Source organism: Parasteatoda tepidariorum, chromosome 2, assembly GCF_982258835.1.
Source record: "Parasteatoda tepidariorum strain Cologne lab strain chromosome 2, Ptep-v5.0, whole genome shotgun sequence".
Classification (NCBI taxonomy): Eukaryota; Metazoa; Arthropoda; class Arachnida; order Araneae; family Theridiidae; genus Parasteatoda; species Parasteatoda tepidariorum.
In genome coordinates, this window is record NC_141756.1 from 68,889,734 (window position 1) to 68,903,065 (window position 13,332).

The 13,332-nt window shown below is 31.3% G+C and overlaps 1 protein-coding gene and 1 long non-coding RNA gene across 3 annotated transcripts in view; both read right to left on the bottom strand.

The window, feature by feature from the left end:
- LOC147815834 (uncharacterized) overlaps positions 1-155 on the bottom strand; it is a 53,527-nt gene extending 53,372 nt beyond the window's left edge. The window contains exon 1 of the mRNA XM_087156608.1: positions 22-155. Within this exon, the coding sequence (XP_087012734.1) occupies positions 22-155 (134 nt within the window). The remainder of the gene's footprint in view (positions 1-21) is intronic.
- The window catches only part of LOC147815833 (uncharacterized), a 376,705-nt gene that overhangs the window by 80,554 nt on the left and 282,819 nt on the right, over positions 1-13,332 (bottom strand). The gene's annotated exons all lie outside the window — the stretch shown is intronic.

The window sequence follows — 13,332 nt, forward strand, 5'->3', positions numbered from 1 at the left end:
TTTGCTAACTCTTCAACTAACTCAGCGTTATTTTTATACGTATCAGAACTCTGAATTGCTGCCATTAGATCAACTATAGTTTTCAGATTAGAAATGTCTACATTAAGCTCGACAGCAAGCCGAACATAGTCCTCTTTTTTAGCACTTTTAAACATATTGAATTTCAATAACTAAATAATAAATCACGTACCTTTTATTAGGTATATTATCCACTAAATTTCACTACTGATAACTCCGATAGACAGGACCAACAAATGGGTCCGACGATAACTCAGAGTCACAAAATTCTCAATATAATAAAAATAAAAGTTCTCAAAAATCTCATAAGCGGACTGTAATAATTAAACACCACTTTATTAACACAAGTCAATTAGAGAAACGCTGAACACATCCGAGCTCTTCGGATTCATAAGATACACTAATTTTTCATAGATGGCGCTTCTGGCGTCAACACAATTAATGTCCGATGGCCCATTGTCTTGAAAAAATATTCTATACCTATGAAATTGACAGTGGGCGGGGGTACCCGACACTCCCCTATATAATTTTCGTTTAATATCTTCTATTGACTATAAAAATACACTTATTTTTCAACGTTTTTAATTTACAAGTAATAATCCACAGTACAGTTCTTTAAAATTCGATTTTAGTCAAAAGATTAGGCTTCATAAAATTATTTTTACCGTTTTCTATTGATAAAAAATGACACTCCTGATTAATGTTTGCTATCTATCAGAAAATAACACTTGATAAAAAATTTTTACAAGGTGTTCTATTGTTCAAAAAATAACACTTGATGCAATGCTTTTCTTTACAAATAGAATAGTGCGTTCCTTTACAAAGTTTGCTACTAAACAGAAATTAATATTTCGTGCAGTTCCTGATCAATAATTAATATTGATCAAAAAATTATTCATATTACAATTATTTGCAATGTTTCCTGTTGATAAAAAATAATAATAATTCATTAAATAAAATTTGGATTCAATTCTTTATTAGAACTTGACGAAATCTAAAAACTAGTTTTCATCGATGAATGTTTAAAATCATCATCATTTCTATTCATTCCTATTAAGTTTAAAACTTAAATTATTCTAAATTAAACACAATCATATTAAGATATGAATGTTGAAAAGTCTTGGTCAGATTTTAAATACGATAAAAATATTTTGATAATGGTATTACGATATTAGCAATGTGTATAATTTAGGGGCATAACAATTTTGTAAAAATAAGTTTATGTGTGAAAATGCTATTAATCAGAAGATCACGCTTCATAAAATTATTTTTATTGTTAAAATTATTATTAAATACTGTTAAAATTATATTATACTGTTAAAATTATGACGCCCGGTGGCTGAGCGGTAGCGCTTTGCGCTGTCAGGCCACAGGTCCCTGGTTCGATCCTCGGGCTGGGCAAGGTTGACTCAGCTTTTCACCCCTTCAGTGGGTCGATAAATGAGTGCCAAGCATGTTTGGGAACTAAACACTGGGGGTTCGGTGTTCGGCTGACCACCTGACCGGAACATCTGCACCTGCACCCCAAGGTCAAGAAAACTGAGATGGGCACAGTATGCCTTGGCCCTAAAGGGCTGTCGCTCCGCTGAGTTTAGTTTAGAGTTAAAATTGTACTATGCTGTTAAAATAATATTATATTGTTGAATTGTTGAATAATTATTCTTATAGATAAAATATAAATATTTAGTACAGTTCCTCCTTAATGTTTCCTATCTTATAGAAAATTACCCTTGATATATTTTTTCCAATGCTATCTATTTTATTTTATTTTATAACCGTCGTTGAACAGCCGACCCAATTTCATAGGTTTACGACTACTAATGTTCAACACCGTAGCCTTGTAATTTTGAACCAATCCAGAAGACAAGGAAACTCCTGGATCAATACCCCCAGAGGTTTTGATGTGTTATGGGAACATGGAGGACTTTGAGACTTGACAGATTTAACGTGCATCAGTCACCATTTACTACACGGGGAGTCTTCGGCCGGCGAGTATCGAACCCACGGCCTCTTAGACATGGGCCCAGCGCCCTGTCGACCTGGCTAACCCGGCCCCTCAATGCTATCTATTGGTCAGAACCTAACACTTGATACAGTCCTTTACAGTGTTTGTTATGAATAATAAAATAGCACGGCTGCTGAACAGAAGTAGGCCGCTGAACAGAAATTAACATTTCGTACAGTTTCCAATCAATAATTAATATTGATCTAATAGATTATTTGTGATACATTTTTTTGCTATGCTTCCTATTGATATATGATAATAATAATAATATTTCGATAAATAAAATTTAGTACAATTCCTTCTCAGAACTTGAGTAAATCTATACCATCAATGCATATATACAATCATCATTTGTATTCATTCCCATTGAGTTTAAAACTTTAACTATTCTAAACTAAACACAGTTATATCGCGATATGAATATTGGAAAGTTTTGATCCAATTTTCAAAACAATGGAAATATTTTGATGATAGCATAACACTGTTAACAATGCGTATAATCAAGGGACATAACAATATTGCAAGCGTGTCAATGAAGATAAGAATATCGGTGTTAAAATCCCAAATAATTCAAGTAAACAATTAATAAAGATAATAAAGAATAGAACGTTTTCTTCCAAAATGAAAAAGAGAAAATCGGTCAGGTATCGATTGGTATTCATTCTTCTCTTCTCATCTTCTTTTGTTCTCCCGTTTATTCTTTATTTTTTTTCCTTCTTCTAAAGAAGTGTCCCATCCTTCATTGTTTTGCTTTGTTATTTTCCCTCTCTTACGTTTCCTACACTCGTTCAAGCTGCAGAAATATAACATTGTTTGGATACATTTTTGCCGATCTTTCTGTCTACTTTTTCCCTTTTCCCCTCTTCGTGTGTATCAAGTGCTGGGCTCTTGGGTTTAATTTTCCCTTTGAGTAAAGATACTTGGAAGATTATAGAAACTCTATATCTTTTTCTTATTATTCAAAAGCTTGTTTGAATGAGGTTAGTGGTCAAGTTATTCAAATACTTACGTTTTTTGCATCAAAGCTGCTTTACTCAATTACTTTTGATTATGATAATTAACAAAAAAATTTAAAATATTAGGCTAGTCAAGATTGTATAAGTTGTTTCTTTTTAAAACCGATGCTTTTCTTTTCTAAGTATTGAAAAATATATATATATATAATTCGTTGAATGTTCCATCTTTTATTGTTTTCCTTATTATTTTCCCTCTCTTACGTTTCATATACTTGTTCAAGTTGCAGATATATAACATTGTTTGGGTACTTTTTTGCTGATCTCTCTGCATATTTTTTTCCCTTTTCCCCTCTTTGTGTGTATCAAGTGCCTGGCTCTTGGGTTTAATTTTCCCTTTGAGTAAAGATACTAGGAAGATGAATAGATAAATAGTTAGAAAATACTGATTTTCGTGTTTTTTTTTCTTTCTTTTCAGTTGCCTACTAGTGTTGTGTAAGAGTCCCACCTCTACTAGAGAAGCCCACAGACCGTTTATTAAAATGCAATATTCGAAAAATGGCAAAAAGTGAGGCCTCATATAAAACTTGATAAAATAGAACAAAAACCATGACATTTGGTTCATGACCTCTAGTAATTCATTGTATAATTAAAATAAATGAAACAATTTTACAAGAAGTACAAGATTTAAAATGTGAATAAGACAAATTTTCACTAGTTAATTTTCAAATCTAGTTAGTTTTTACTAAAATTAAGATCTTTGTTCCAAACTTTAAAAAAGTGATAACTTAGTTCTGATTGACTTGCCTTTTCATGAAATTTATGTTACTAAATTTTAACAGAATACTTTTTGTTTTTAATTCATAATTTATTCAAATCAGAAAAATAAGTCATTCAAAATTTCATGCATAGTTTAATTCATTCAATTTTGGAGGGAAAGAAAAATCGATGACTAAAATCTCCTGACTACTATAAAAAAATTAACTGATATGAAATATTCATTAGCTCTCTTACGAAATAAAATAAATAATATAAACTTTTTTAGTCCTCATAGAAAATTATAATTTTTCGATAGTACATTCGAAGGTTACGTCGGATATTATATTCTATGGAGCATCATGAATTCATTCTAAATTAGATGATTTCGTATCGAAATTCTAAAAAAAAAAAAAAAAATATTAGAAACATACTCTGCAATTATTTATTACGAAATAAATTAAAAATATACGGTGATTTTATCAAAAAATAACTCGAAAATATTTTTTTTTTCAAAATTACATTCACATAAAGGCACGTATACTAAACTTACAGTTACGATAATCTACTTCGAATACTATAACAAAATTCTTTTTAAATATAAAAGAAGAAAAGGAATGCTATTTTCCCCCCTATTACAACAATGTTTCAAAATTAAAGCAAACTTTGCTCGATATATTTGCATATTATGCTCGGCGTCCTACTGGGATTTTTGTCAATATCACTTTTATTATACATTCAGTATTTAAAACTATAGTGCTTCATTTAATTAAGAATTCTTTCCTTTCAATGTTTTAACACATCAAACGAAAAACTGGAATAATCAAGAGCATTTTCTTGATCGGAAAACTGAATTTCTATGCACTTCCAACTCCCAACACTCCTGCATAAAAGAAAAGACTTTACTTTGATGCTTTCAATAAAATCTACCATATTGCAAATAAAACATTGAATTAGTAGGCCCGATACGAGATCCTTGAGGGATTTTGTTCTCTACATAAAAGTATTTAGTTTACGGGTGTGCATACATGGTTTAGAATTAGACTAAAGCATATTCTATCTAAGAAATGCTCAAATTTAAGACTGAGTTCTTTGACATTTATCTATTTCTTGGAAGAATCGCTAAGAGTATTAGCGGAAATGGCGGGTTGATGAAAAATAAAATCTATGTGTGTTTCATATATTTATAATAAAACTTTAGCGAGTTGTAATAAACTCAATGCTTCAACTTAATTATGTACGTTTCTGAAATAATCACAGGTTCTAAATAGTCCTTATTTGCTAAAGATCTAGCTCAAACTGGTGGTTTATAAAATAATTTTTGAAAGCAATTTAAAGAAATGTTACGCAAAATGCTCGCAATTTTATTTCGTACGGGTTATATTAAGAATAAATATTTACTTAGAGCAAGCATCCCCGTGTCAATCTTTTGTGGTAGGTTATACACCAAAGAGCCATTACATTATGACCACCCTCCATCTATAACAATGAGCTCGCAGAGGTTTTCATGGTTTCTCGCCCAGGAACAATGTTTTCATGGGGCACATTAGGATCCATAATCCTCATAGAACAATGCCTGTAAGCTACTTGAACATAGTTGCAGACCAGGTTCATCCATTCATGGCAACAGTTTTTCCTGCAGGGGATGGTGTTTACCAACAGGATAATGCACCATGTCATAAGTGTCGAATCGTCATGGATTGGTTCGAGGAACATTCCAGTGACTTTCAAGTCATGTCTTGGCCCCCAAATTCACCTGACCTTAATCCAATAGAGCATTTATGGTCCTACTTGGAAAACCAAATTCGTGCTGCCACGCTAACCCCTCACAATGTGAGGGGATTGCGGGACCAGTAGGTGAGCGCTTGGTACCAGATACCTCAGACTACCTATCAGCACCTTATGGAATCAATGCCACCGCAGGTGCTAGCAGTTTTGAGGGCTAAACGTGGTCCTACATGTTATTAGCAGGGTGGTCATAATGTAATAGTTCTTCGGTGTGTATCATAATGTAAGAGCTACATTAGCTATGGTACCATCCTTTTAATACACTATGACGTTCAGACCTTTGATCCACTATGTAGCCTGGACTTTTCATCCACTATGATGTCTGGACTTAACATCTACTATGTCGTCGAGATTTTTCATCCACTATGAATGCAGACTTTCCCTCCAATGTGATGACTAAACTTTTCATTCATTATGAGGTCCAGACATTTCATTCAATATGATATGCAGACTTTTTATCCACTATAACGACCGGATCTGATTTTAAAACTGATCACAGTATAACAGGATGGTAAGTAAATTAGTGTCCTTGCTTATTACAAGGTGCGTAGCCAAATCTTTCAGTAAAAAATAAGCACCTTTTAAGTACTTTTTAAGCACTATGAACATTGCAAAATGCAAAATAATTTTCAATTACTTTACATGATCATGATAAAATAACTAGTTTCTGACAAATAACTCTTCTTTTTTTTATTATATTAACCACCATAAAAAGATCGAGAGATTTTTCAGTTCTATTTCTGAGGGTGCAAAATGAAGCCTGAAATTGAGAACATCACGCAAAATGCAGCAGAGTTGCACATGAGAGTGCAAGAATCTCACCAAACTCAGTTCAGTATATGCACATGCGGACCCGCAAGTATTTCATCAAACATGTAAAATGATTGTCGCTTTCATACGCTACGAACCGAATGTAGGCCAAAATGGATTGTGGCGAATGAATTGTTAAAACATTGAATAGAATAATGTGAAAACCACGCTTTTGCATAATACGTGGCGAAAAATCGACATGGTAAAGAAAAAATATCAATTTCGAAAAGGGAAAATTGAACACTTTTTAAAAACACACAATAAAAAAAGCACCTTTAAGTGCTTTTAAAAAATGAGAGTTGAAAATAAGCACCTTTTAAAAACGCTATGCACCATGTATTAAATAGGTCCCTAGTTCATATTTCTGCGGTGACAGAGTATTTATTCATTCATTTTTTTGAAACGTTGAACATTATATTTACAGTAAAGAGTACTAGGACTCTAAGAGGAGATATATGATATTAATAAAATATAAGATGTAGTTTAAAATAATAAATATGGAAAGCTAGATCGCGGAGAAAAGAAATGCCTTAACAACAACAGCTTACCAATTTTGTTTTTTTACTTCTTTTTCGCCAACTACGGCACGGGCCACCGTGTGAAAAATCAAACTACAAATACATTTTCAACAGCTAAAAGAAAAGCAAAACTTAATCTAAAAAATAACTTTTTTTTCCTCGTTCCAAAGAGGCCTAAATAAGGGACGCAAGTGGGAAATAAATGCGTAAACATAAACAGAGGATTGACGAAATTCCCGGAGTTATAGATAACGAAAACGATTTTTTAAAGAACGAGTTTTAACAGAAAAGCTGTGAAATATAATGGAAACAGAAATGTTGGCTTAGGCCAAAACAATAAAAAAAATAGAGGTTCCATTCTTAAAACTGCATCCGTGAAATTGCAAAAAGATTTTAAAAAAGTTTTTTTTATTAATATTGTCAGAAACAAAATACTCTTCAAGTTAATTTTGGATGGGAGTAAAAATGTCAGACTGTTCGAGTGAAAAATTTTAAAGAATTTTTTTTTTTTTTAATTTTTTCAAATTTTACTTCTTATATATAAGGCACTATAAAATTATGCGAAATATTTTTAAGCCAATACAATAAAGATGCGGCCGCTTATGATATTTTAATATTGAGGATAATTTGCTGATGACTTAAACAACTGAAACAGAAAAATAGACAGATTTTCCATTTTCTTCTTTGTCTTAAATTATACAATGTTTCAATTATTGCAGTCATTTTTCTCATTCAATTTTTCATCTTTCTTTCTCTCTCGGCTACTGTGGTTTTACTAGATTTGTTTCGCCCCTTTATTTTTCTACTTCTCATAGACAAATTTACTTTTTATATTTCACCTCAATTTTGTTTCTTCTCATTCACGTCTGGCAAGTCTTGAAAATGAGCGCCTGTTTTTGAGCACTTCAAACTTGTCAGTTCCCCCCCCCCTCCATTTGGTATATTTTTTTAAGCGAATTTAGTTTTTAATCTAGTAATAACTTTCTGCTTTAGTGTCTTGGGATTTTTTTATTTAAAACACTTGAATACATTTTATGAAATTGAGCGTTTTCGGAATTGCAAAGCGTTTCTTATTTAAAAAACAATTTAGTGTCATTGTAATTTTTAAGGCAATACACAAATGAGAAAAAATCGTTTGGTTACAGGTTTTCCCCCTTTCTTTTCAACTCCAGTTTTTTTTCACACTATAGCGATAGGGGAAAGTAATTGTTTCTTTCCCCAAACCCTGTGGACGCAAATGAAGTATGAAAAAAGAAATAAAAAATATCTTTTATTAGCAAGCTATCTACAGATAATTATTCGATACTTAAAAAAATGCCTACAAAGTAATAAGAGTATTTAATTAATAGGATTTAAAGAAAGCAATAAAATGAAATTTAAACGCGAGGAATAATCGCTTTTGATTAATTAATAGCCTCCGATCCATTAAAATGCTTCTGTAGCCATGAAAAGAAACTTCATCTCTCTTTGGACAATCAATTTTAGCTGACGACGTAAAATAGAACGTTTTCAATTAACTCCAGTCCCGTCTTTTCGAAACATTTTTGGGTGTGGTTGTCTTTTCACTTCGTATCCTTTTCTCGCATTGGATGGAACATAAAACTGTAACCCTTGTTAAACAGGATAGTTTATTACTTAAGAAAATCGTTATTAAATAGTATTTTAAATTCTAAGCATACCGATTGAGTTAATAGATTTTGAGGAGAAATTCCATTAAAAATTCAAACGATTTTAAAGCTCTTTTGAGTCCCACTGAATAACTAAAGCTATTAAAATTAAAGTCGTAGTGTTTTCTTTTCTTTTGCATTAAGCTGGAGTCTAGGGTTTGTGATTTTTAAGATCTTTCTGAACTCGAAGGAACATTATTAAGATTGCCTCGGTCAAAAGCCAATTTTTTAAAATTATTATTATTATTCAGAACTCACACTGACTGCGTGATTAATTAGTTTTGCGTTGCTAATTAATTTTAGCGTGTAGTAATGTTAAGAATAAGTTTACAATTATTAACATCGAGAATTTTTTTTCTTAAATTTTAACAATAAAAAACTTTTTTTTGTAACAACGAAATTTTTAAACTAACTCGAGTAAGCTGAAAATATTCACATAAATTACACTTAAATTAGAATTTTATTTTAATTAATAAATTAGAATTTTATTTTAATTAATAAATTAGAATTTTATTTTAATTAATAAATTTGAATTTTATTTTAATTAATAAATTAGAATTTCATTTTATAATATAACCGGCTTTGTACAAATGATCCAACTCTGAAATTTCGACTACCAATGTTCAACACCGTAGCCGTGTAATTTTAATCCCAATCCGAAAGACGAGGGAACTATTGTATCAAGCATTGAGACTAACCTTCGTGGAGGAGTTTTTGAGGGAATTAACCCACATTTACGTTACATGGAGAGAAAAAATTATGAAAACCTCCCATGGTTAGCCTTACGACAAGAGGACTCAAACCCAAGATCCGTGTACCACTGAGGATATATTTTTACGTCAACACTGTAGTCGGTGCGAGCCGGGTGCGGAATTCGTATCGACCAGCCATCTCTGGGATTCGAACCCGGTTCACCTCGAAGGCGAACGCTATCACGACTCGTACAATGAGATTTAGTTGTTTTTATAATACTCCTACTAATTTTTGAAACTGATTTTCTGTAATGCCCCTAAATCAATGATTGCACATTAACTAAAGGCCTCAGAAGGTTTGTTTTATTCAAGTAAAGCATGAGTTACTAGTGATACCTCATACGTTAAAAAACCGTCAGACAGAGTTCATAGTTTAGAACACCAATTGATTTCCCTTTTTAGGTTTTAACTTCATTAAAATTTGGTGCAATATAGTCTCAGTCGAAACTGTCTTATGTTGGCATTAAAATCTACTCCCTTTAATTACGGAAATGTTAAGTTTTAGAGCCGTAATTATTTATTTCATGACGATTTCGATATGTCCCAAACAAATAGAATCGCAAAAAGTAGTTAATGTGTAGTAGAACTTTCATTCTTGTTCTATGGAACCGAAACTGTAGCACGCCCGTTTCTTTGCTATTATTTATGCTTTATTTACTTCTGTTTACTTTAGTATGGTAATTTATTTTTATAAAGAAAGTTTAGCGCGTAAAATTTCAAATGTTTTGGTTTGCGTTTAAAAAAGGTTATGCGTAATTTGTCTTTAAATAGTTAAAATAAATTGATGTTGTTTCTATTGAATAAAAGAATAATTTAAACAGGTACTTACATATTACGTATTTAACTGATAATAATATAAGCTACTTACGTATTATTCCGTTAAGCATTTTAGCAAGCTTCGAGCCAAAATCACTTTGGAATTTTCCAACTTTAGTTCCATATAACAGTTGGTTACAAAGTAATAAGACAGAATACTAATATAACTTATTGCAAGTAAAAATGAAAAAATAAAATTTTTAAATTAGTACGTTTGTTTTCAGATTTGGCGTTAATGGTTGGCAGGGTAATACTGAAATAATGTGACCCTGAAAACCAATTTTGTGTTTCTGTTGGACTTTTCTGGAAAAGGTGATTCACTACTTTATAGGATTTATAATGTGAAGGAATTTCCAATTTGAAACAATTAAATACACTCACTTTATTCTTCAACATTTTCCTCTGATATTTCCATTCCCTTTTTTTTTTTAAATTTTTTTTACACACCTCAATTACCTCATTTATGAACAACAACTATTACAATATACATCTTAAATTTTTTTTTCTTCCCATCCTTTCAAAAAAAGGTTATTCAATGTTGTGCCAAGAGGATACAGAGAATGTACAATTTCAGCAAATTTACTAAATAATAAAAATGTGTGTCCATCTTCGGGCTAACTACAAAAGATCACGCAGACTGTCTGTTCACACAAAGTAAATAAAAAGAAACACGCGAAATGGCGAGGCGTGACTGTGAATCGTGATCTCACATCGTTTCACTTCTTTTGCGCCAAAGAAAACAACGAAGATTACGAATGTCGGTCAGGGCGTGACAGGGAGGCTTACAAAATCTGCTAAAAATGACCTGCCCCGTGAAATTTGACTAAATAAGAAATAAATATTGTTTGAGGAGAGTCTAATAAGGCTTGAAAAATGAAGATGGTTCACAATTATTGTTAGAGGTACAAGTAGGTAAATTCACGAAATGATAGACATTTAAAGTAGAACTAAGGCAGAATGCCACTCGCTTATTCTAAAGATTATATAATCTTGGGAAAAAATAATAATTAAAAAATAATAATTATCTAAAATTTTCTAATAAAATATATATATTATTAAATACTTATACAAATCAACTGAAACTGTCGAGTCTGTGTTAGCAAATATTTTCGGAGAGGAATTTATCTTATCATATAAAACACTATATGTTTCGAAATTGTTAACAAAGAATCGATGTAATTTCTTTTTCGTGTTAAAAGAAAAAAAAGCTGTAAACTAAAATATTGAGTGGATGAGCAGTCATATGTATGAAAAACATGATCTAGTAAATAAAACAAAACAAACATTTAGTTTAAGCGTAAATAATTCTATTTGTACACGCGTTAATTACTATAGATGGAGCGTTAATACTTGCCTTTTTAGTATGAAATCCTTTAATTCATAATTTAATTTAACTTAATTTCTCCAAACTAACAAATTTGGGCACAGGGCCCATGTTTAAGAGGTCTCGGGTTCGTTCCCCGCCGGCCGATGACTCCCAGTGTAGTAAATAGTGACTGATGCATGGTAAAAATCTGTCGAGTCGCAAAGTCCTTCAAGTTCCCATAATAAATCACACCTCTGGGGGTACTGATCCAAGAGTTTCCTTGTCTCCTGAATTGGTTTAATATTACAATGCTACGGAGTTGAACATTACTAGTCGTAAACCCAAAATTGGGTCGGTTGTATATAAATCATATATATATATATCAGATATATATATAGATAGATAAAAAAAATTAAAAAAACTAGCAAATTTACAATTGAACCCTACAGACACCAAAATAACCCTTTTTTTTTGCTACTTATACTGACTGTCGTTGCTCAAATTCCAATCAAATTTAAATCCATATCTTTGTTTAATGCTTTTTTCTTCACTTTTTGTCCTATATTGTAGGTACTATTCCATTTGGTATTGCAGGTAGTATATTGTAAATGCAGATACTATTCTATTAGTTAATGTAAGTACCAACAATAGGTGTTGTAGGTGCTATATTGTAAATGTAGGTACGATTACTTTTGGTATTGTAGAGATACGATATTGTAAATACAAGTACTAATCCATTTGTTATTGTAGGTACTGTATTGTAAATGTAACTACTGTTACATTTGGTATTGTAGGTACTATACATTTGGTACTGCTGGTACGATGTTGTAAATATAGGTACTAATCCATTTGGTATTGTAGATATTATATTGTAATATAGGTACTATTCCATTTGGTACTATATTGTAATGTAGGTATTATTCCTTATAGTACTATATTGTAAATGTAGGTACTATTCCATTTAATATTGTAGGTACTATATTGCAAATGATGTTTAATAAACATCATTTAACAATGATGTTTAATTAATTATGGTAATAAGTAGCACAGATATTGTGGTAATAAATACCTGGCAATATTGTGGTAATAGTGTTTAACCGCTCTCGGAAATGTGAGAGCTCAGGGATGAATATAAATCAAAGATTTCACAGAATACACGCAACAACAAATTTTTGGAAAGAAAAAGAAAACGTAATTAAAGACAATGAAAGTTGTTTCGAGACGTTAAGAATACAAAAGGTGTCATTTTACACTTATGCGAATTATAGATGGATTTTTTATTCATGGTATTCACGCAAACCAGTTCCACGGATAATTGAAATATATTGCACTAAATCTGGATTTTAACTGATTTTTATATAAATTCTGATGGTTAATTATGTCATTGTTGATGGTTAATTGTTTTCTTCAGGCAATCTATGCAAAATTGAAAAGCAAAAGTACCTCTAATATCTTAGTGCTGTGAATTATTTAACGACGCAGTAACTCATTGTTAATCTATACAATATATCAAATAGCATAAAAAGCATTTGATTTCATAAATAGCAACATGGTCTCTCTATTTCCTACAGCTGAAATATATTCTGTGTTTGACATTATAAATTTATGTCATCCCTAACTTATTCCAATCATATTCTGAAAGTTAAAAATTATCGTCTAATACCAAACATTATTCTATCAGGAAAAATCAAATTACCTTATTTTGAGTTATGCACACACAACAAATACCAATTTACCATGATTTAATGTATCGGTAATATCATCACACACTTGATACATTACACCTAAGATTATTTTATCACCTGATAAAAAACTTTTATTTTTTAAAAGCCAACTAGCTATTTGAAACTAAATGAAATATGTCTGAGTTGATGGCATAGACAAAACCGAAAACTGCAACTACCACTGATATCTCAGTGATACGAGTTAATCAAATGATGCAA